The sequence below is a fragment of the Thermobia domestica genome, chromosome 1 (genome assembly GCF_964235325.1).
Source record: "Thermobia domestica chromosome 1, izTheDome1.hap1.1, whole genome shotgun sequence".
Taxonomy (NCBI): domain Eukaryota; kingdom Metazoa; phylum Arthropoda; class Insecta; order Zygentoma; family Lepismatidae; genus Thermobia; species Thermobia domestica.
This window is the reverse complement of record NC_137454.1, coordinates 1779649-1804261: the sequence shown is the minus strand read 5'-3', so window position 1 is coordinate 1804261 and position 24613 is coordinate 1779649. Positions and strand designations below refer to the sequence as shown.

At 36.3% G+C, this 24613-nt stretch overlaps 1 protein-coding gene across 3 annotated transcripts in view; it reads left to right on the top strand.

Annotated features, from left to right (window-relative positions):
• Nucleotides 1–24399, top strand: part of LOC145683060 (uncharacterized) — a 105950-nt gene extending 81551 nt beyond the window's left edge. For 2 of the 3 annotated variants that reach the window (XR_014130967.1, XR_014130966.1), the window contains exons 3-4: nucleotides 16945–17036; nucleotides 22270–22315. Coding sequence is in view for 1 of the 3 variants with exons in the window: in XM_081754423.1 (XP_081610549.1) it covers nucleotides 3154–3180; nucleotides 16945–17036; nucleotides 22270–22387 (237 nt within the window). In the remaining 2 variants the exon portion in view is untranslated. Of the gene's footprint in view, nucleotides 1–2956; nucleotides 3181–16944; nucleotides 17037–22269 lie in introns of those variants that run through there. The other variant, XM_081754423.1, reaches the window with a different exon arrangement.
• Nucleotides 24400–24613: the final 214 nt, after the last annotated feature.

Here is a 24613-nt window from a genome sequence, read left to right as displayed (position 1 = left end):
CATTCCTCTCCCTTAGCCGAAAAGTCATAATCGTGGGAGATTTCCTTTCCTTTCATTTCATTTAATTTTACTTTTGTAGATTTCCTAATAATGCTTTATGTAATTCTAGGAAGTGGTATAGCAGGGGTGCCCACAAGGGGGGGCTATGACGCAAACTGCGTCATTGAAATATTTGGCGGGGTTAAAAATCTATATAAATATGTTTGAGGGGGTGTAAAAATTAATCGAAAAGATTTTTTTTCATGGAAGAACACCTCCGGATAGACAATTGAGGGGGGGTGCGTCATGGAGTTGAGGGGGGGTGGGCACCACTGGGTATAGAAATAGTTATCAATCTGTCTGTACCATAGCAAGAATAATAATAAGACAGAAACTTTATGAATCCCACATTGCAAGAATAGGTTCTGCCCCATGTTCCCTTTCTATTCAACCTGTAAGCTAAAACTCTTGCAGTTTTAACGTTGGATTCCCAGAGACAAGCGCAGCACACTTGCTTTGTAAGTTCCTAATATTCCTTTAAAACACATTCACACATTTGTAATTTATGCATGTGTTAATATGTTAGAGAACAGAATATGAAATAACGCAGGGCAATGTATAAAAGACGAATTTGGCAGAAGTGTTGCCTTCGTGCAACAGAGTTCCCTCTTGAGTAAGCGGTCAGCATATGTGCGATTGGCGTGGGAGGCCCGAGTTCGATTCCCTTTGGGAGCTTATCTGGTTCGGATCCCGCGTTAAGCTATAGATTCAAGTCTCATATAGCCTCGCTGCTGGAAGGAACGCTTCGAATCAATCACAAACCTTATGTAACATTGTTTACCATTTATTCAGAAGCAATATTAAAGCAGATTACTTTTGGGTAAGAGATAGAAAGGTCAAGTATGTTATACGACAATTTGCAGATGATGCGCCTTTGGTAATGGAATCTGAAACGAAAATTATAAGGAACGCATCGAAGAATAGGGATTGAAAAACCAAATATTAAAAAGATGAAATCAATGGTGATTGGGGCGATACAAACATGTTCACTATATATTGACATGAGAAAAGTCCGTTATCCGGTCAACAGTATACTGTACAAATATATGGAATCCTTACGTTTACTAGAGAAGTCCGTACGAAGCACACGTTATACATATGCTACATACGTACTGCACTTTTTGCCGCTTAGATGTTACATCATGCCATTGCAGGATTTGTGGCATCTAACAGTTCTTTGTATATTACATACGTATACGTATCTTACATACGTCAGCTATATGTTATATACATCCTTGTGGGATCCCGACCGCATATATACGTACGGAAAGTATGTTTATTCAGAACATTACACGGAAAATACGTATAAAGCATAATTTTTCAATTATACGTGTGCTGTAAGTTAAGTCCAAAAACTACAGGATTTACGTATGTAACCTACGTTTTCACGTACACCACATATGTTTTGTTTATCCTCACTGTAGTTAGACGAGAGGAAGTTTGAAACACTCGATGAGTTCTGTTCCTTAACTCCGTATCTAGCGACCCACAAATTAAATGTTTTTCCTGAAGACTTTGATCATAATTTCTTTACTCCTCTTTGTTTTTAGACTTCCAAACTATGTTAGGCATAAGTGTTGAAGATTTAATAGAACGGCTTTGTCCGCCTGTCCGTCTGTCGACAGGTATCAGAACAAAAAGCGGTAAAACATACCGAGATGTAGTTTTCTAAACTCGATTGATCGTCCCAAAAAAAGATTCCATATCGTTCGTTAACTCTCTATTCAAACCGGAAGTGGTTCAAATTAGTCATTTATGATTTCAATGTTATCGTCATAGAACGTAAACGAAAACAGGTAGCGAAAAGCGGTTTTTTTTTTTTAACGATTCAGCGTCTCAAGGCAACGTTTCATAACTATCCCGAACAGTCTTTAAAACAATCGGAACTGGTTGAAATTTGCTACTACTCCCAGTTTCAATACTATTTTCGTAGAGGAAAGACAGTAAGATATATATATATATATATTGAGATGCGGTTTTCTGCAATTGATTCAGCGTCCCAACCAAGGATCTTATAAAATAGAGAATGTGCCCCTACAACAAAATCTTGAAGCCATACGTCACAGTTTCGCCACTCCTACTCTGCCCATTCTGCCCAATAGAATCGCAATGTTTTGAGCCACCAATCATGGCGGAAACGAAAGTAGCCAATCAGACGATGGCAGAAACGAGAGTAGCCAATCAGATGTGCCGATGCTCGGTTGTTTTTTGGCTTCATCGATTTAGTAGCATGAAGATACATATGGGCAGATCCTCTATTTATAACATCCTTGGTCCCAACCGTCTATTTTAAAAAAAAGTTGTTAAAATAAACCATTCCCGGTTTCAACATTTATCTCCGTAGAACAAATTGGTATTAGTAGCGACTAGCAGTTTTCTGCAAATGATTCAGGCTGTCAAGACAACGTACCATCACAACTCGCAACTCTCTACCAAAACCGGAAGTGGTTGAAATTTACTACTACTTCCGATTTCAATACTGATCTCTGTAGAACAAAAATAGTAAGAGATGTTGAGATGTAGTTTTTTTTTCAATCGATTTAGCTTCTGAAGATTAGGTTTTATCTCCCCTCTTAGCCCTTTATTGAATTCAGAAGTGGTTAAAATGAACCATTTCTAGTTTCAATATTTGGACGCAATATTAAAATGTGATGCGGCTGCGACGTTATTTGCTAAAGAATGTGCCCTGCACAAGCGTGACATGTAATAGCAGTGAAGGGAGGGACGGTTGCCCTAATCTAGAGGACCGGAAGTACACCTGGGAGAAGCACAACATGTAATTTTCTCAATTTGAGGCAATTGAACCGTCATTGATACAGGATACGTATGTTGGATGTGACTTTCTTTGGTTCTTTGCTTGGTACTGTGACAAAATCACTGCAGTGACTTTCACTTTGAAATAGTGACAGCAACAATTCAAGAACTTTCTGTATCCTTTGCCTTGCAGTTCTGTTGGAAGTGTTTGGCATATGTTATCCGTGAACTTCAGCTGCCGTTCCAGTACATTAGTGCACTTTTCAGTTTCCTTCCTTCCTTCGCTGCAAATCACGAAAGTGTAACAGCTGAAGAGCTAAAGCACATTGCCCCGGAAAGATTTTTGGGAGGAGTGGCAAAATGTTGTCATCAAAAGTTGTCTGTTGGGTAAGTACTGTATCTGCGAGATATAATAGTGAACACACGTGCGCACTCACTCGTGTAACTAGTACTTCAAAAATTGCTCAAGCATTTCCAGGGAAGGTTCTTAGATTTTTTTAAAAATTGATTTAAAGAGGCTGTAGAGAGTTGTGATTGTTTCACATGAGCATCACAGATTAATATATTCTTCCTTTCGTGGTGGAAACGAAAGAGATTTTCGGTGGGCTGATCCCTGTGTTTCAATTTAGGTGTATCATATTGGAAAAATTACATTTCGATGCATTTGTAAAGTAGTATGTAGTCTAATGTTGAAACAAGAACTATTTAATTGATTAGAGAAATGAGTTGATTGGTCTGATACTGTGATATAACTGGTTCAAACTGTGATGTCCAATTTGACAGAAAGGGGGCACGGTTGCTCAGTGGTAGAGTGTTTACTTCTGGTGCGTAGAATCAATGGTTCGATCCCCGGTCAAGTGAGTTTGTGGTGGACAACATCGTGTCCGTGGGTTTTGTCGGGTCTCCCACTTTCTCCCATATTTTCATTCCACCAATTCTTCCGTCATCACTCACTTGCCTCAATCACCTGTTTACCTTAGCCTAAAGGACATTCCCTGGTACACAAAGACAGAATGGCCTACAAGTAAACAAAAAATGCAATTAACAGCGCCGTACTTTCTATTGCAAGAATATAAAGATAGAGATATAGTCCAGTTATTTACTATAATATTTATAATACTTATAAGTCCACGTAATTAGCTGACTCAAGTATTATGTTGGGGGGCGCGGTGGCTCAGTGGTAGAGCGTTCACCTCCGGTGTTTGGGGTCCTTGGTTCGATCCCAGCTCGCGCCGTGTGGACTTTGTGGTGGACAAACATCGTGCTCGTGGGTTTTCTCGGGGTTCTCCCGTTTCCTCCCACTTTCTTCATTCCACCATTTCACTCATCTCTCATTATCACCGTCTCCTTTAGCCTAACCGGCATAACCATGGGACGTAAAACTTAAAGATTTCATTTTTTTTTTTCAAGTATTATGTTGTTCTGAAATGCTTTAAGAATATTCATTCTTTCGATAGCTGCACAATGGTATTTCTACGTGAACAAAGTGTCTGTCCTAAAATGAACAAACATCGAGACAGTTGGACATTCGTTATTTATTATTTGGATAGCTATCTATGGTTCATTGGATGTGTTTTAATCGCCTGCATTATACTTCTGCTTTGTGGTGCTCTGCCTATGCCCCGAAGTGCTTGGGTAGAATACTCCCAAATGTGTGATTCCCCCCACCACCACTTAAAATAGTAGAAACGGGAAAAAGTTGAAAATGTTCAGTTTAACGTCTCACGATTATGTCCTTTGGGTTAAGGGAGACGATGATTCAGGCGAAGGAGGAAGTGGGAGGAAACGGAAGTACTTCGAGAAAACCCACGGACACAATGTTGTCCACCACAAACTTACTTAGCCGGAGATCGAACCAGAAACCTTACACACCAAGTAGATGCTGGAATTGGTTATGGCTAAACCAATATAACTTTTTTTGTAGACTAAATTTTATTGAATTCTGGAACTCTTTTACCGCTGTTAAAAGGATAATTATGGTAAGATTAAAGTTCAATGGTGCCATTTTCAATTAACTATCCGCCCCCTCTTCTCTGAAAAACTCTCATTGGCACAATCTGTGCCTCAAAACTCGAGTGTAGGCATCCCTGCCTGCTTGATTGGAATTGAAGCCTCATTATGTAGCATCGAGGCTATATGAAACATACCAGTAGATCTACAGTTTACCAAGGGATTAAATTCATAATGGACGCTTTTTTGTTTCTTGTCATTATAAATACAACTACACTACTGATATTGCCGTAAATTACTTTTAACGTAAGGTACAAATTGACCAATACGTATTGGAAGACCTTTTGGATATTTATTTTGTGTAGAGGGGCCAGTGGTTGTCCGGATGACTCTACCTTCATCCATATCTGGTGAGATTGACATGACTTATGGAATCCTGGATGTCTTTTGTGTATTGGTAGTCATTATATTAACGTCAATGGTTATCCAATGTTGTCAGAAACATGGCCTTCTATGGGTGTGTATATATGATGTTTACTTTTTTTTTAATGACTGGAGAAATAAAATCCCTGATTCTAATGAAAGCTATCATTTCGGTATTTGCCTAACGGAGCTTACGGGAAATCAACAAATATATATAATAAGTGAGTTTTAAAACATAGGTCATTTCGGTTGCTCCAATCTGAAGAAATAGAAAACTGCTACTCCTTGTCAGACGAGATTTAATTATCTACAACCGTAATTATAGCTCAAAACCCTGCTAACCGTAATAGGTTACAGCTTCAAATTATAATTCGGGCCTACCTCAATTGTATATAACAAAAGCATCTTTACAAACTAGTATTAACAGTGAGCTTCATAAAGACGAACCATAAAGCCATAACAAATTAACAGTCTATTTTTTATCTTCTTGTATCCAGTGTTCGAAGTGGGAAAAAAAAGCAGAGGCGGTATGTTTTATTATGATATTGACTCAACATTCCGGCTATTTAAACATTGTCTTGATCACTGAAAAACCACAGACGGTATGTCCTCATTACTGAAAAACCAGAGGCGGTATGGCATACCACCGCATACCGTCTCCCTTCGACCACTGCTTGTATCAGACCATCAACATGGCAACACATATTCAGTTGCCAAGATCTGCCTCATCTGAAGATTGAACTTAACAACATAATCGCAATTTATCTTAGCTGTGGAACTGGAAAGGCTGGACTTCGAAATGGCTAAGTATGCATGCAAGGAATACTGCTGAGAAGCATCCATATAAACGTGAAATCTGTAAGTTTTACGTTCCACGGTTATGCCGGCTAGGTTAAAGGAGACGGAGCTGATGAGTAATGAATGAAATGGTGGAATGAAAAAAGTGGGAAGAAACGAGAGAACCCCAAGAAAACCCATGCACACGATGTTTATCCACCACAAAGCTCACTTGGTGCGACTGGGATCGAACTAAAGATCTTATGCACCAGAGGTGAACGCTCTTCTACAGCCACCGCGGCTGCAAGCCTCCAAGAACCACGATCCTCAGCGAATATCTTCGTCTTCACAAAGTCTTTCACTTTTACGTCCCACGATTATGACGTGTAAGCTACGGAAGGCACTAATAAAAGTGAATGAAATAATGGAAGGTAAAAGTGGGAGGCAACAAAACCCCAGAAAACGCACCCACCTTGTGTTTGTTCACTACAAAGTAAACTTGGCGCGAGCTGAGATCGAACCAGGGACTCTTCGTTTCCACGTAACAAATATTAATTTCTATTGCAATTGTCCTCTTCTCCCTCTTTCTTTCTAAAATATCCTAGAGTTTCTTTTTAGACAACGTCTGTCTTCCTCTTTTTAATTTCGTTCAATATCATATTTTACCGTTCTTACTTCTTCTTCTTTAGTTTTCCTCCAAACTAGCAATTTTGCCATTTTCATTCGTGTTTTCGTCGCAGGTGATCCGAGTTCGATTCCAGGCTGGAGCTCATGTGGTACAGTACAAATCCCACATTAAGCTGTAGGTCAACATGTCACATTACGCCGGTCAACGTGTCACATCCTCTTGCCAGCAACCCCCTTATAATTTCTGGTTTGCAGGTGTTTTTTAATATACCTAGGGGATCTTACGATATCCATCTATTTCTATAATAGTAGAATCCATTCCTTGTATATAGTGGATACAGTAACTTCCCTAAAAGGGAATGGATTAAAATCAACTTTGGTCAGTTCACTTATATTACAAATATCGAATCCGATCTGTGGTACTGTTTCAAAATGGAGGCCGTTTGAAAATGTTAAAACTTCATAACTCCCTTAATTTTGGGACGTATCATAGAAATATAAAGTGATTTCTAATTTTGGTTTAAAAAACTTGGATACTTATTTTTTAAAAAAAAGTCATTGAGTATTTTAAATGACTTGATAATGTGCGTCACAAAAACTGAACCGGACTTTGCCGCACTAGGGAAATCACACCATGTTCAGATATCTCATTAACTTTTAATTTAATTATATTTCAATATAAAGTTTTTTTTGTATTTTTTTACATTTGTATTTTTCTGGTATTTTAATATGCAGTTCTCATTAGTTTCATATCGTACCTCTTTTATTTAAATTCATTTTTTAAGCAACTCTGTACCTGTTAAAAATGTTTAGTAGACCTATTTTTCTTGTTGTTCTTAAAAGTTGTTCTTAAATATAAAAATATGCCCAACAGAACAAAATTCAAAATAATTGAGCTGAGCGAAGCGAAGCTAAGCTCTTATACTCGGGTTAGCCGTTTGGTTGTCCGCGAACTCCTCCTAGACCGTTTGGCCGATCTCAACCAAACTTAGCACGCTGATAGAGTATGTCGTGCTGAGTGACAACATAGGTCGAAATCAAAAATCCGATGTACCATCGAGGAATAATCACCGAAAAACGCTTCCTCCTAGACCGTTTGGCCGATCTGAACCAAACTTAGCACGCTGATAGAGTATGTCGTGCTGAGTGAGAACATAGGTCGAAATAAAAAATCCGATGTACCAACGAGGAATAATCACCGAAAAACGCTTCCTCCTAGACCGTTTGGCCGATCTCAACCAAACTTAGCACGCTGATAGAGTATGTCGTGCTGAGTGAGAACATAGGTCGAAATCAAAAATCCGATGTACCAACGAGGAATAATCACCGAAAAACGCTTCCTCCTAGACCGTTTGGCCGATCTCAACCAAACTTAGCACGCTGATAGAGTATGTCGTGCTGAGTGAGAACATAGGTCGAAATCAAAAATCCGATGTACCATCGAGGAATAATCAGCGAAAAACGCTTCCTGATTACGTAGTTTAAGCTCGCTCAGCTCATTTCATTGCAATCGGGTATATCCATTGCATTCCTAGTATTTAAAATATTTTCTGATATTAGATTCTAATTATATTTATCTCTTCCACTTCGCGACCAACAGGTTGAGAAACCCTGCCCTAGACGATCCTTTTGGTGTGTTTTTCCTAACTCTTTATTCAATGAAGGTTCGAAAGTTAAAGTCTCATCTCGTAAAGATGTAGTGAATATAACGTCTGATCTCGGAAAGCGTATGATCCTATAGAGTCCTGTGTCGCTTTCTTCCTCCAAAGCGATTCTTTTCCCATTCACATTCTTGATTTCAGTTTTAGTTTAATGTGTTCACATATTAAAAACAAGTTAAACACTTGAAATAGCAAGTCAGATGAATACGTGACGTGGATGTGTTTAGAAATGATTGTGCTGCAGTTGGTTAAACAAAAGCTGTGACAGCATTCATTTCAGTCGGATTGAAACTCATTTCAGATTTTTAATTGTTATTTTCGTGTTGTATTTAGTTCTGAATAGGAAGCTATAAGGCTTACCAGCAATAAATGCGAAATTTTGATTCAAATGGAGTAGTAAGCGACAGTCTGTTACCTAACATTGTCATTTTCTTCTTTCTTCGTTTTCTTTTCTATTCCACCATTAGGCATGGAGCGTGAATTACAGTCGTGATGTCACGAACCGAGTATTCATGAGGCTAATTACAATGCACATTCTATTCTTCCCGACTACAAAATAAACCAATTAAAGGTGACATTAAAACACTTATTCTTTTTTCATCGACGAACGTAGATTTCACAATGACATAGAGAAAAGAATTGTTTTGAACGTTGTGATATGTCTACTGCAGTTTATCTTTGCAATCACGAATATTCTCTTAGTATTGGCACTTCATAAGTAAATTAAGAATTGTTCATCTACTACGAGTTTTAAAAATTCAATTAACTTTATTAAATAAAAAAATGGAGGCTGCTGTAGCTCAGTGGTACAGAACGCTCGTCTGCTATGTAGGTTCTAGCTTGACTCCAGAACAGTGTTGCCACACTTGATACAATTGTACCAAATTCAGCTCTTTTCATTACTCATACGCCCGTTGGCACCATTTTCAGCCCCTTTTATGAAAAAGTTGGTACTTGTAAATCTACATAATTGAGCACAATTTAACAAATACTTGTCACACTTTCAAAAATGTCAGTAAAACTTTTCCTACATCTCACGTTACTCATACAGTGTGTAGAATTCTTTAAAAATGCTGTTGAATATTCATTCTGTAGTGTTGCACCACAGAACCCTACGAACTTTGTGTGGAAAATTCGTAATTCGAATTATACCGGGAAACAAATGACGCTAGATGGGCGCATGCGCGCCGCGCATAAAGGAGACGAGAAAGAAGCACTATGGTGGAAATTTTGGCCATAATACCGTTTTGATTTATTGTCACTTTGAAACAGAGGCGCGTTTGGTTTCCTTACAATACACACCGAGAATGATTACTGTTTTCCCTTTTATCTAATTTGCGACCTCTGTTATTACTTCCTACGTGCGAGAAAAGTTTCATCTACTTCCACTGCTGTTGGGGCCCTCCTATTTGGATGTTTTTAGAAAATAATTTTTAAAAAGAGCACTTTCTTGATTCTTGGTTCTAGGAAGAAGGAGTGTTCTAAAACTTTTAGTTTCGTGTTATAGAGATATGTATTACATTGGTATAAAATAATGAATTCAGCCCTTTGTGTTTCGATTGGGTACACAAATTCAGCCCTTTGTGTTTCGATTGGGTACTATTTTTCAGTCAAGTTCAGAGCTAGGACTGTGGCAACATTGCTCCAGCATGCACCAAGCGATGTTGCGTGGATGTCTTCGATGCGTGGAGTTATCCCATGTCCTCATACTTTCTTTATTCCACTATTTCCTTCATAATCAACATCGTCCTTAGCCTTGGAGCATAATCGAGGGACATTAAACTAAAAATAAGAAATTATTTATACAGAGTGCCTCAAAAGTAAGTATACAGACCTACATAAATAAAACATACAGGTCTGTATACCTATTTATGGGCCACTCTGTATACTAATTGGCGGAGCAGTGTGAATTTAAGCATCGAGTCTGGTGGAAGCAAAAACTTTACAATTCTCTCGCGTAGTGTCGTTACTGTTGGTACTAAACGTCCAGAGTTATAGTTTCCGTTTTATTTCAACAAGTGCTCTTTTGAGAATATGAATACTTATGAATGTAGTTGTATTCACTAATTTAAACATGTCGGTAGTTATATATTCCACATAATTTTCACGGAGACGTTCATAATGCAATAAATAAGGCTTTTAGTATTCCACCGCGTTTATTATGCTTGACTGACCTTTAAAAACGCAATCACTCCGTTTATCTTCAGAGTTATTCTAATTCAAGGACTTATTACACAATATTGTGATATAATTTTGTTACTTTTAAAATTGTTATAGTTTTATATTCCATTATTTAACAATTAAATATTGTTACTAATTATACTTTAATTCAAATTTATGTTAACAATTTATTATTATTATTATTATTATTATTATTATTATTATTATTATTATTATTATTATTATTATTATTATTATTATTATTATTAAGATATTCCAAAGTTTACTTAATTTCAACTTCTCTATTCACTGTGTTATCGTGTAATTTTTTCTATGATATCATTGGCCGCTCCTCCTTTTCTCCAGAAAGAACAAATCTAAAAAGTCACAATTTTAAGTATGCTACCCTATCAAGAACAACGAAGGAGAGGAAAAGTGCACTCGCACTCAGAAAGGCCTAAACACTACAATCTCGTTGCGTCTGTTTTTTTTCTTTAAATAATAATCTACTCTGTTATTGAAAGATAAAGCAAACACAGCTGCAGAGGAAAATGGTAAACCTTTTTATAGAAATCAATACCGAACTTTAAACTCAGTATATCAGTTTGCAATTCCAGTGCAACTAGCTTTTTATCTTTGTTTCTTGATTTTTCTTCTACATTTGGTAAAAATTTTTTTAAAAAAAAATTCCATCTTCAATGATAATAAACTTCTTTGTGACAAATACAAGACTAGTTTTCATATCAAAACTGTGGTAACTAACTAAATGAAACACGTGTTCGCTACTGTTCGAGAATTAAGTCCTTAAATTTGACAAAAATCAAGCAATTCATGCTGGGATTTGTTTGACTATTTGCTTTAGCACCTTCCATATGACCTTAAACTAATGCGACCTAAACATGATTTATGAATGTAGTATTCAGATAGAAGTTCAGTTTAGTAAATTTAACCACCATCATCATGAAGTCTCCTTCCAACAAGAAATCTTTATTTTATGTAATATACTTTCGACAGATTTTACCGCCCCGTGCAAATGAACGTGATGCACATATGGTAGAACCATCCCTGACTATAGTACTAGAATACTATACATGTACTATAGTATAATGTATTGCTTTATATGTTTACGTACCCGTAACAAGCCGTCATCGCGTAAGCCTGGGGCACGCGCACCTCAGGTTGAATAGAGGTAGTTAGTAACGTTTGCTTTGAGAAAAGCAAAAGTAAAATGCATTTGTTGTAAGAAGAGGACAAATTCTTACCATATGGAACAATATGATTTATTACAGAAATAATTGTATTTTATGCTATTGTCTTTCTCTATATACTTATCTCTTTTGTAAGCATTTGTACGCCACACATGAGAATAAAATGCTTTCACCGTCGGAAAAGAAAGACTCAGGCGAGAGTTTACAACCGGAGCAACACACGTCGCTTTCCTTCTCAGAATGTGGGCCACGTTCGAGAAATTTTCCAACCACAATTGTCACTTTATGAGAAATTGTATCCGCTTTTTACTCATAGCGGAACTTTCTGGATTTATATATTTAGTAAACAGAATATAACAGTAAAACATTACAGAGTTATTCTTTGTCTAGGTATATTTATGTTACAGATAGCATGAAAATTTGTTTCTGCACTGAAACTTTTTTTTTTTTTTTTTTTTTGCGATCAATACTTTTTTTAAAATCTATTTTTGTAATATTTTTAGATAGAACAATAAACTTTCATGTAATGAAACCTGACATCAGCAAGGACATGCTTAATTGAATGAAACAAAAAGAAAGAAAGAAAAAAAATCTTCCGTGGGCTGTTAAATTAGATTTAATTTTTGTTTTCGTAAGCCTCCTTATCTATAACAGCCACATACTTCTTTCCTTACAAATGCGTTTCTATCTGTGAAAGGTGCTGAATTACCTAAAACTTCTTTATCATCAAGCTGTCTAAAAAAATATTGAGGCTCTGGACGTCAAAATTAAGAATACACGCGGGCCGCGGTGGCTCAGTGATAGAGCGTTCACTTCTGGTGTGTAGGGTTCTGGGTTCGTTCCCAACTCGCGCCAAGTAAACTTCGTGGTGAACAAACACCATGTGAGTAGGTTTTCTCAGGGTTGTCCCGTTTCCTCCCACTTCTTTTATTCCACCATATCATTCATTTCTCATCATCACTGTCTCCTTTAGCCTGGCCGGCAAAACCGTGGGACGTAAAACTTAAGGACTTCATTTTAAGAATACATCTATTATGACCTAACAATAACAATGTGAAACCTGATACACACCATTTTGTTTGACGATTTTCTGTTATTTTTCCAACACCACGACATTCCTTAATTTCTACAGAACTTTTGTGGTTTATGGTCAATAATTTGTGACACGTAGTTTTCGCAGGCCTCTTTTCAAAGTAACTTAACATCATTCAGGAAGTTATACAGAGACTGAAAAAAATAATACAGTAGGACGTCGAAAATCTGAACATCAAAAATCTGAACGCGGTCCCTAGAAGCTTTTTCCAAGTCCGTCGACGTGTGAAGTCAGTATTTTTACAAAAGTTCATTCATATGTAACTGTTTGTCATACATACTTTTATTTTTATTTTCTCTTATGCCTATAAGTTTTAAGTGTGACTTAAAAGATCAGTGTAATTTAGTGTACGAGCAGGTTCTTCAGAAACATTAAATGTAAATAGCCTTACGTACTTTGTTGTAATTACTGTATGTACTGAATAACCACTGTATCGATACAAGAACATATCGTATACTATATGTAAGCCTAAACTGGATTTTCTTGATCATTTTCGTAAATCCGAACTACGTGTGGTTCCAATTAGTTCGGATTTTCAACTTCCTACTGTAGTATAACATTATCAGATCCTGACTATAAAATAAATGCATTAAAACCTTCCAGCCAAATATCTTAATTTCTAACAGGTGGTTAAAGATGTATTTGATTTCGCATGGTCAACTCGGTAGGTACACGACACCCTTTCTGTTGACCTATTCTGTCCGTTTAAAAAAATGCTAATTGTCAACAGTACAGATCAGAGTGTAGTGTTCTGCTCGGCAGCAACAGCTCGTAATGGACGATGCCTTTCCAATCCCACCAAACACAACCTCCCTGGGCGTCAGTGTGGACTTTGCCACAGACTGTGGAGTTTTTACTCACTGTAACCACGATCTTTTTCGCACGTTGTTGTCTTAGGTAGGTTATCCACTTTCCGTCACTCGTGAGCAAACAGTTCAGAAATAGCTCGAGTTCGTTACGTTTCAGCAAAGACTCGCAGATAGAAATTAGATTGAATAGAAGTTTTTGAGGCAGATTATGTGGCATCGAAACATAAGCTTTTTATTATTATTATTTTGAAACCAACTTTCTGAAAATTTTGGTAATTGATATTTAGGTCATTGGCAATGTTATGACTGTTTACGTGCCGCCGGTATTATTCAACTTTTGCCGGAACATCATCCACTTTATTTGTGATATGTCGCCCACTGGAAAAGCATCTTGAAGATCGAAATTTCCAGAACAAAAGCGACTGAACCATCTCTCGATTGCTGCTTTTGATGACGTATCCTGCCCATATGCAGCACAAATTTCTTCAAGGATCTGCATAGCACTTGTGCCTTTATGGAAATAAAATCGAAAAAATGTATCACAGTTTTGTGCAAAGTTTACTCATTTTCATGGCGCAATACAGTACGTCTGATTAAAAGTATTCCAAAACAATTTGCACATCTACAGGCTTCAACTAATGACGTTAAGTCTGATCTGCTGCGATTCATGTACCCTCAGATTCGGAACATTAACGCTTTCTTGTGCACAAAAAAAAAAAAAAAAAGTTCAATACGTTTTAGAATACATGATATAATTGAAGATACAGAGTTATATAATAATAACATTGCAGAAAACTAGGGCAAATATAAAAATGATCAAGAATTATTGAAAATAGAGTTCACATGAATTAAAATAAATTTATTCAGACAAATTAATCAAATACGTACTAAAGTATTTTGTTACTAGTAAACTGTCAATGGCTGAATATCAATTACACGATTTTTAAATACAGATGTTGTTTTGCACTTGCCTTATTATTTAGTGTTCTTCTAGCTTTGAGAATTAGTTACATAGCCTATGGTAAACTTGGAGGTAGTTCACCAAATCTTCCTGAGTTCTTGCATGTTGATTTTTTGATGAATATATTTTGCGAACGTAGTTTAATTTTCTTTCTTTCTTTATGCACTCTTATTTCTTCCCATTTTACTTTTGTTAGTCGAGTCAGTGTTGCCAGATTGGGCTACAAGTAGCGGATTGGGTAATATTTTAAGTACCCTCGTTACAAAAATTTCAAAATTGAGAGACATACTTCTTTCATTTGGGCTACTTTTATTTCTCTGCACGCTATGACACTTAAGAATACGTTTCTTGTTTTATTTTCATATATAAATTGATAAACTATTATTAGTTTTGTACAGGGGAATAAAGCTTTTGTTAGTTGCATATTTCTATTCGCAATGAACAATAGTTTTACTAATACTAACGTTTTCAATTATAGTTCAATTCTTGTTTCAATACTTTTTAATCCTCAGATCTGATAACACTTCACTTTTGTTCACAGTTTGTGTTGCAGCACCACTGATGGTGTTGCTGTCTCAATTAATGCCTACCCTAGTATTTAAACGATGTTATGTAAACGTAAACATTGTACATTTAATTCCGTTACTGCGTTATCCATATTAACATAAAGAAAGAGTAAGTGAAGTAAATACAAATAAAACTTCCAAAATTCATGTCTCGCAGATAAAGAATTCAGCAAGTGAATTGAAGAAGCAAGGAATAGCAGGGAAAATCGTACTGTAAAGTGTATCTCAGAGCCCACAGAACGAACTTAAGGAAACATTCTCCTCCTTGGAAAACGGAAAGGTTTCCTATTCTACACTATTAGAATACGTTTAGTTCACTTCACACTACAGTTGTAGTGCTCCTCACGTAGAACGGAAATTGCTCTAATACACCATCACCAACATGCCCGGGCTGCGGTCGCCGCCTCACCGCTGGCAACTCGGACACCTGATGTAATTTCAACTTTAGGTGTTTCCATTAATTGATAAGTATATATATATATATACAGGGTGTCGAACATATATATACATATGAACTATACTAACAAACTGTAAGAGGCGATTCCTTACATCAAAATAAGAGAAAAAGTTCAGATGGACCTGGGCCTGTAGGGAAAAGTGCATAGTTTTAGAGCTAGGGCTGTCCAAAATCCCAAAAAAAGTCAAATTTCAAGAGGCCCTATTTCGAATTCGAGAAACTGTGGATGGTGCTCCTTATCAGCGTAAAGGAAGTCACGCATACGCAATCCAAAAATGCATATTTCATTAATGTTCAATGGGTGTACAGGGTTGAGTTGAGTTCAGTTTTAGTTTAACGTCCCGTTCAGTAGCGAGGCTATATGAGACGTGGACCTACTGATTAATGTGGAATCCGAAGCACATGTGCTCCCGCCGGGAATCGAACCCGAGTCTCCCACGCCAAAGGCGCGTATGCTAACCACGCTCAATGGATGTACAGAGTATTGCATGCAGGGCGAAATTCCCAGACATGCCATCAACCGAATTTTGAGATATGGTCTGATTTTATGATTGGCCCAAAGTAGGCAAACGATAAGCCTTGATTGCAGTGAACACAGAACCCTTTGGCGAGATGTCGGAAGTGTTAAGGATCGTCAGCAGCATGTTCTCTTGTACTCGGGAGAACACATGCTGTCATGTTTTATTTCACGCTAATAAGTGAAGAAAACGTGAAATATACCATCACGAAATACATCGATTCGCGCGTTATTCCGAACACCAAAAAACATAAAGCTGCCGGTTTCTAACACTTTCGACTTCCCTCCGAAATATTGGATGTCCATGGTTGTCAAGGCCTTCCTTCTGCCTACTTTGGACCCTCCTTGAAGTCAGGGTATATCTGACAACTCTATTGAGAGTATATGTGAGAATTACATCCTGTAGGAATTCCCTGTACACCTATTGAAAATTGACGAAATATGCACTTTTAGATTGTGTATGCGTGGTTTCCTTTACGCTGATAAGGACCACCATCAAGAGTTTCTGGAATTCGAAATAGAGCCGGTTGATATTTGGCTTTTGCGAGATTTTGGACAGCAGTAGCTCTGAAACTATGCACTCTTCGACATAGATCCACGTGAACTTTTTTCTTATTTCGATGAGAGGAGTCACCTCTTACAGTTTGTCGGTGTAGTTCTTTAACACCCTATATATATAAAATTGTGAAGTTGCAAAATAATTTATTTTTATGTTTGGACTACGAAAAGTTCAAATTAATTCTTTTTAAAGTTTAGATCTAGCAACACTGCGGTCGAGTAGTTCGTCATTATTCAGTTAATATTTAACATTTCTTCCACTGGTTTTAAAGAATTCCTTCTATTTATAAGGATTGATATGAACTTTATAGTAAAGAATTACCATTAAAATACTTTCTGTTTATGTTTAACTCAATCGTGTTACTGTTTTTATTTGATTAACAGGCCGTATTTGCTGTTGTGGTTCTCCTGCAACTTCTCCACACCGCTGAAGCTACCCTGACACCTAGGGCACCTAATTTCCAATATTTCGAAAGGTAAGTCTTCAAACAAAATTTCATGATGCATCTCAGTAAACTATTAACGAACATTTTAAACTATTAACAACAAATTAATGAACATATTAGAAGATTAAAATTAAAAATTAAGAATATGAAAAGAACAAAGTAAGCTTAAAATTAACTTTATAATCAATTGATTAAAATTGACAACTTTCACCTGATCCAGCACGAAAAATTCACCAATTAATCATTTCATTCATTAGACCAGTGGTTCTCAACTGGTGTCCCGACACACTGCTGTGTCACGCAGTCCCCTAATATGTGACAAAATTTTAGAATTTAAAAATGATGAAGAATTTATTAATAATTAATTTTAAATCGAGACAGACTGTACCAGTCAACACCTCCAGCGGCAACAATAATTCTCAGTGCTATATACAGCCATTATGAAAACTAATTGGTTTCACTATTATAATACATCTATATATATATATATATATATATATATATATATATATATATATATATATATATATATATATATACACTCTGTAAAGAAAAAATAGCGACACCTCAATTCTCAAACTAACGTACACAGAAAACCATAATTGCAGCCCGTTAGAAGAGGAATAGAAGGAAATAAAGAGTGGGATAGTTCATTTGCGTTATCTGTGACACCTGTGGTGTACGACATCGCTTGCCAATTGTTTGTGTATCTGTAATATTTTCGCTAGATGGCACTGAGTGCGTCTCGTAAATTATTGTAGTGAGAATTCTGCATTGCATTTCTGATGTGTAGGCTGAGATAAATAGCAATTTATGATTGTTCTTTACTTTCCCACTGTTTGGAGAGTGTCAAGTGGCAATATTGTTGTTGTGCAGCTCTGTTTTTGTGTGATATTGTTGCTACATGTGGATTCTAAACAAGAAGGATGGGTAAGAAATGTGATTTGTCGCAATGTAAACAAGATATAATTCTTGCTTTGCACAGCTAAGGCAAATCTCCAAGGGAGATAGATGGAATAGTAGAAATCCATCATTCGACGGCAGGAAGAATAATTCAAAAGCGGAAACAGCATAACAAATCGTTCCTTTGTCAACAGTGTGAAAGAAAAAAGAAAGCATCACCCAGAGCAGATTGCTAAATGAAATCAATAACACTGCAGATTTAAGGAATGATTTCCCCAAAAATCGCTTCTGTAATTTGACACAATCTTGTAATTGCAGTTACTCGTACAACTTTATTGTCTTGACTGCTTAAAGAGGATATTACGAAGAAGAAACCGTGTAGAAAGTCGAAACTGAAAAAAACACAGAAGACTTCAACATGTAGGTTTGTGAGTCGATATGCAACTTGGACTTATGACAACTGGAAGCACGTCATTTTCTTCGTTGGAAAGAAGTTTAGCATAGTGGGAAACAATGGTGGTGTGAAGTTGTGGATACGAACGAGCAAGCAACGTGACAAGGAATTTGTTTAAGAGGTACAAATATTCAGTTACTGAGTGAGGGTATGGGCTTGGTTCACCGCTAAAGACGTCAGAACGATGGATATATGTGAAGGATCGTTTGATGCACGAAAATATCTTCAAATTCTGGTACGTAAAGTTTTTACAACAGCTAAAGATGACTTTTCTGAAGAAAATATGCATTACTTCCTTTTCCAGGATGATAACGCTTCATGTCACTGAGAGAAAATCGTTAATACATGGTTCAAGAATATGACTATTTAGAATCTCATGTGGCCTCCGAACTCACCTGACATGAATCCAATTGAAAATTTGGATCGATATGAGAAGATGATTCAATAGACAACTATCTCGAATAAAATGAAATTCAAGGAACAGATAATCCGGGTGTGATTCCGTGAATTCGAGGTTGCATTTTACAATAGCCTTGTTACCAAAGGGCCCCGATGATTCGCTGCACTGCAGAAAGTCTATGGTGCATATACAAAATATAGTTTGCTGTATTGTACTTCCCGATGTTCGTACACAATATATCTTACCCTTAAGAAATTCCATTTCTTGTTTTCTGCTATTGTTGTTGATCTTTTTCACTTTTATGTATAACTCTTCCTATAAACGATTTTGCTCAAAACACACATAGCTACTTGCATATGCATATAAATTCACTAAATTCATGTCAAAAGCCTGAAACTGTGGCGCAGGTATTAAGAATGAACTGCTCATTGGTGATATACATTGTAGTATTATCAGGAATTCATGTAAAAAATCATATTGGTTAATGTATGTTGCGAAAACCATATCAGAGCAAGTGTCGCTATTTTTTCTTTACAGAGTGTATGTATATATATATATATATATATATATATATATATATATATATATATATATATATATATAATTTTATTATTATTATTATTTATAGTAAAAATATCAAACAATTTGTTGCGATGTCCTGAGCGTTCATTAATGTGTGCCGTCAGTCAAAAAAGGTTGAGAACCACTGCATTAGAGACCAATGCATATGCAAATAACGTGATATTGAACATTTCACAAGTTTGAACAGTTGCAGTTGAGGTTATTTTATGATTCCTAAACTCTTTCTACACGAAATAAAATAGTATCGTGGCAAGATAAGTAGAATAGAATAGTATATTGGCAATAGAAATAAACAGTGTGGAAGATAGCATTTTAAAACGGAAAATGTTACATACATACAGATAAAATTTAAAATCAGCTGAAGGGTTATATTTTACGGTTAGTTCAGTCCCAATCGTATGCTGGGTTGTCAAGTAAAGATTTTGACTCGTATAGCCTACGTCTTCAAATATTTAAATAAGTATTTTGCTTTCTGTTCTTAACAAAACAGATATTAATAGTAATAGTATGTATGTATGAAACTACTGTGCATTTTTTTTTATTTATTTATTTATTTATTTTTTTAGCATTTTACCTATTTAATGTAAAAAGCAAAAACAATATGAGGAGTCTTCTTCGATGAGAAAAGTCATTTTCTAGTCATATCATAAACCTTCCGGAAAGAAACATTGAAACTCAATTTCTAATATTTGAAACATCACACACGAATACATGTTGCTTTTGCAGGCTTCAAGCAGTTAGTTGTTTGATACTTGACTAATATTCATGATATTAGTTCTTGCATGATAATTGGATTGTTGGGACAGACTTGAAAAGTTGACGGAAAATACTAGAAAAGGTTTTTGAATAATGAAATGCGTGAAGATAGTAGCGAAAAAATCTTAGATTTGTAATTTATAGGTAGACGTCAGCACAATTCTGTTATTTTGTCCTCGTGGTTCACCTTTAATGAGAGAGGTTCTTATTTCTATTTCAGCCATGTGCGTTTCTGGTAGACAGCATCATGTCTGTGAATTTTCTCGGAGTTTTTCATTTCCCCCCACATTCCCATTGTACCAATTCCATGTCATTTACGGTCTCTTTTCCATAACCTGCAGCTGCTTCCAAATTTTATACGCAACATAAAGAACTTTTCCAATGTTCCCCACTACATAATAATTTCAGCAATGATAACGAATAACTTAATAAACAATAACTTAATAACAAAATTGAAGCCAGATGATATGTACGAAGTGGTATTAAATAAAATTTAAAAAAAAAATGATGTCAGTTAAGGAAACTTGTGTCGTCATAGTTATCAGAGACTCAAATTCCTGTACCCATTAAAAGATTAGAAAATATTAGAAAGTTATTTAGTTTAATGACATATTACATATTCTTAAATGAATATTTTCCAAAATATAGCAAAACAAAAAAAGAAAGTAGTCCTAGCCGTACTGCAAGATAGCTTCTTTGAAACCAGAGAAATAAAGCAGTGCTAGGCATGGTCAGAGGAAAGATAGATTACCCTTCGTACTCACCAAATGTTGTTGGGATTTTGCGTCACCATCATCGTAAGGAAAACTGCGGAGCTACTTGACGAAAGAAGTAGCAAACTCCATTCTAAGAGTGACCCAGTATAAGCGACTACGGGAGCAGATGTGCTGACCACAGAACGAGTGGTAGGCTCTCGCTCCCGAAGAGCTGTTGCGCCAGAAGATCAGTTTTTTAAGATACCGGGTGTAGTGTGAAGACCCTTAAAAACTTGATAAAATGGACGGGGCATGATGGCTCAGTGATAGAGTGCTCGACTCTAGTGAAGGATTCTGGTTCGATCTCAGAGCATGTGAGTTTTTGGTTGACAACATCGTGTTTGTAGTTTTTTTTCGCTATTTTAAGTTTCCTCCTAGATTATCATTCTACCAATTCTTTGTAACCATTCACTTTCATTAGGCATCAATTTCCTTTAAGCCGACAGGCATAAAGCTACATAATGTCTTTTCATGTAGCTTAAATGGACTGGTTGAAAATCGGTACCACATTAAGAAGTCACTCGGATTGTTGTTGATTTGCTTAATTTAGGACCTACTACATATAAGCGTTCCGTTCTTTCCTGGAATTTTAAAACTGGTGCGTGAAAAATGTGAACATGGTTATTTTTCCATTCTGTTCTATATTTCATTCTATTCCCAACTACCGCATACTGACTACCACAGTGTTGTCCATCCAGATTCTCCCCCCTCCCTCATCCTTGAGCGCACGCAGCGGGTGGTAGGACGGGGCAATTGCTCTCTTCTGGAGTACGAAAAAAAAGATTTAGTTCTTCGTGTCAAAACATGTTAATACATGTCAATGCATGTTAATACATGTCAACATGTCAATACATGTCAAAACATGTTAGACTCGCTACGTCATGGTGATTAATCACCCACAGCAGTGTTTAAAATATTTACTGTTGTGCAATGCGTGTCAATAATATCTTATTGTTTTAAATGCAGTATTATGAGCATCAAGCTTGTATATTTGCAATTTCGTTTGTGTGTCCGTCTTTTCTCCCTCCTGAAAAAATCCAGCAGACCCTTCTGCTCTTATCCCATAGCAGAAGTAATTTTATAAGATATGAAATGTAAGTTACTTCATTTTTCGACATTTTTAAATCTAAATTATAAATTGTAAACCGTTAACAATGGCTGCAAAGTTAGACGTTACCCTTGAACACTGACAACGATAGGGACAAGGTGGACGCCCCCCGGTAGCATCAACTGCTCCCCAACGCCCACCCCCTCATGTTTTGTTGTATTTTAGATCAAGCAGTATAAAAATGGTATTTTCAGTATAAAGAAAGCAGCTGCTGCTCTGAAAATGTATATGTCTCTCCTAAGAATCATTAGCCTGCTGCTCTTGAACCTAATTATTTACAAACTAATTGTTGTTTTCTGTTCCAGGCCAAAGTATCGGTACCCTTACTACGATGAACACGGACGAGGGAAATTGTTGTACGGCTACGGAGGACCAGAGCTGTACCAGTACAAGGCCTACTCACCGTTGGAGGGCATTCATTAATAAGTGAACCAACATGTGTGATGGGTGCAAAGACTATATTGGACTATATTGTGTATGTGATACACAGGGCATTTATTTCTTTCTTCGTAACGAGTATTTGTGATCTTTTTACTAACTAGGGTTGGTGTTTCTACCTCGGACGGAGTTAAGAACTTTCGTTCTTATCATCCCTAAGGGCATTCTTCAGGGTTAATATAATCTGAGAAATTCCACATTGTCGACTGCATCAATGAGAGGTATTTAAGTCATCTTTGCTTTATAGCCCATTGTTTCACGTGGAGAAGTATTTTTCTGTTTTGTTTTAAACTAGCAGAATTATCTGTTCTTCACATGGCTGATTATTATACCATCTGCAACACATTAGAGTAGTACGAGTTGTCTAATTTGAGGGGCTTCTGAAATACTCTATATATTTTGAACCTCCAGAACGTCTGACGACCCAATCTCCTTCTCGAGTCAAATATCGAAAGAAACGGCTTCGTACGCGCTTAGATCTGGTGGAAATCTGCCTGTGTAAAACAATGTGGGGGCTCTGTCGCTTCTTTGTATGTGAAAATATCGCACACTCGGTGGAAGGGTGTTACAACTTAAAAAATCATTGATTTGGGATTTTACATGCACAGATACTTTCGCTCCTTCCAACCTTCCTTTCTCCTCACTCCAAGCGGGCAATGTAGCCAGTCGAAAGGAAACAGAAAAAAAGAAGAAAATACAGCAACCTAACAGAGAAGTACCAATTTGTACCCATTGCCATTGAATCCAGTGGATCCTGGGGCAAAGAAGGTCTCAGTTTTATAAAGGAAGTAGGTAAACGCATCACTCAATTGTCTGGTGATGATAGAGCAAGCACCTTCCTAATTCAGAGAATAAGTATGGCAGTACAAAGAGGTAATGCAACCTCTATATTAGGAACCATACCACCAGGTAAAGAGCTAGAGGAGATTTTTCTTCTTTAAAACACGTTTCTTTAAGTCATCTGATTGTTTTATGCTAGAAGAAGAAGAAATTTGATTTGTATATAAAGTTATCTCTAGTATGTGATTTGCATTAGGATTGTTCTGTTTATGTACATGTTATTTAAACTTATTAGTTTTTTAGTTACATTTCACTCAGTTACTTTCAATATTCTTACCAAATTCCTTCTCGTGGTGTATACATGACATTACTACTTGTTATAATAAAGAATACATTGTTAGTGAAAAAAAAACTTAAAAAATTGAAATTTTGAGTTATCATCGCTCAAAAGAGAATATATATAGAGAAGCGAGCTCTAGCTGGTGGTATTTTCGCATAAACACATTAATCTCTAGATAGCAAAAATGCCAGAATTTCAGGGAGCGACTTTGATAAAATAGCAAACTTTAAAAGTCATGTTCCCACAAATGAGTAATTTTGACTTGTAACATTCTTCCACCGGGTGTGCGAAATAATGGCACACACACGTTGTTTTATGTACGGTGTTAAATCGGCAAGAAGAAAATATATAAATGTCATATAGGTAAATATAAACAAAAACAGTGTAAATGGGTGAAATCCCTATTATATTGTTGTTACAGTAAATAAATAAATAAATAAATTAGTAAGGTGAACTGGAATTTTAATTACGTCATTTTACTCATTTCTTCTTCAAGTCCAGTTAAAAGTCCTTTATCTTGTGAAAAGGAATTTCTATCAGATATAAACATAATATTACTTAAATTCGATTTATAAATATTAAAATCATGCCATAACAAAATTCAATTTTCACGAAGAAAAACACTTTTAACGAGATTTGATGAAGAAAGCAGTAACATCCAACAATTAATTAATATTTCGCTTCATTTGGAAGAAAACAGAAGAATTATTCTCCACAGACAATAAAATCAATAGGGCTGAAAAGGAAACAAGGCCGAGGAGTGTTCTTAACAAATTCAACACCGTTAATAGGTTAATCAAAGGTTATCAGTATTTTTCACGAAACACGATTATGTTTCATAGCAAGTTTAGTATGATGTGAAAATACTGAAACGTCCCAAGAAAGGGTTTCAATCTCCCATGACTGCAAACTAAACAAACATTCTTGCAATAGTTGTATAAGTACTACCCTCAGTTTTGAATACACAAATAAGGCTCCTGTGACTAAAAATCTGGAATAAATCTCAACACAATACGACAGAAAAACATTATTTGTAACATGTGTAGTGTACTCTCCATTTTGATATGAAATGAACATCAGTATTTTAATAA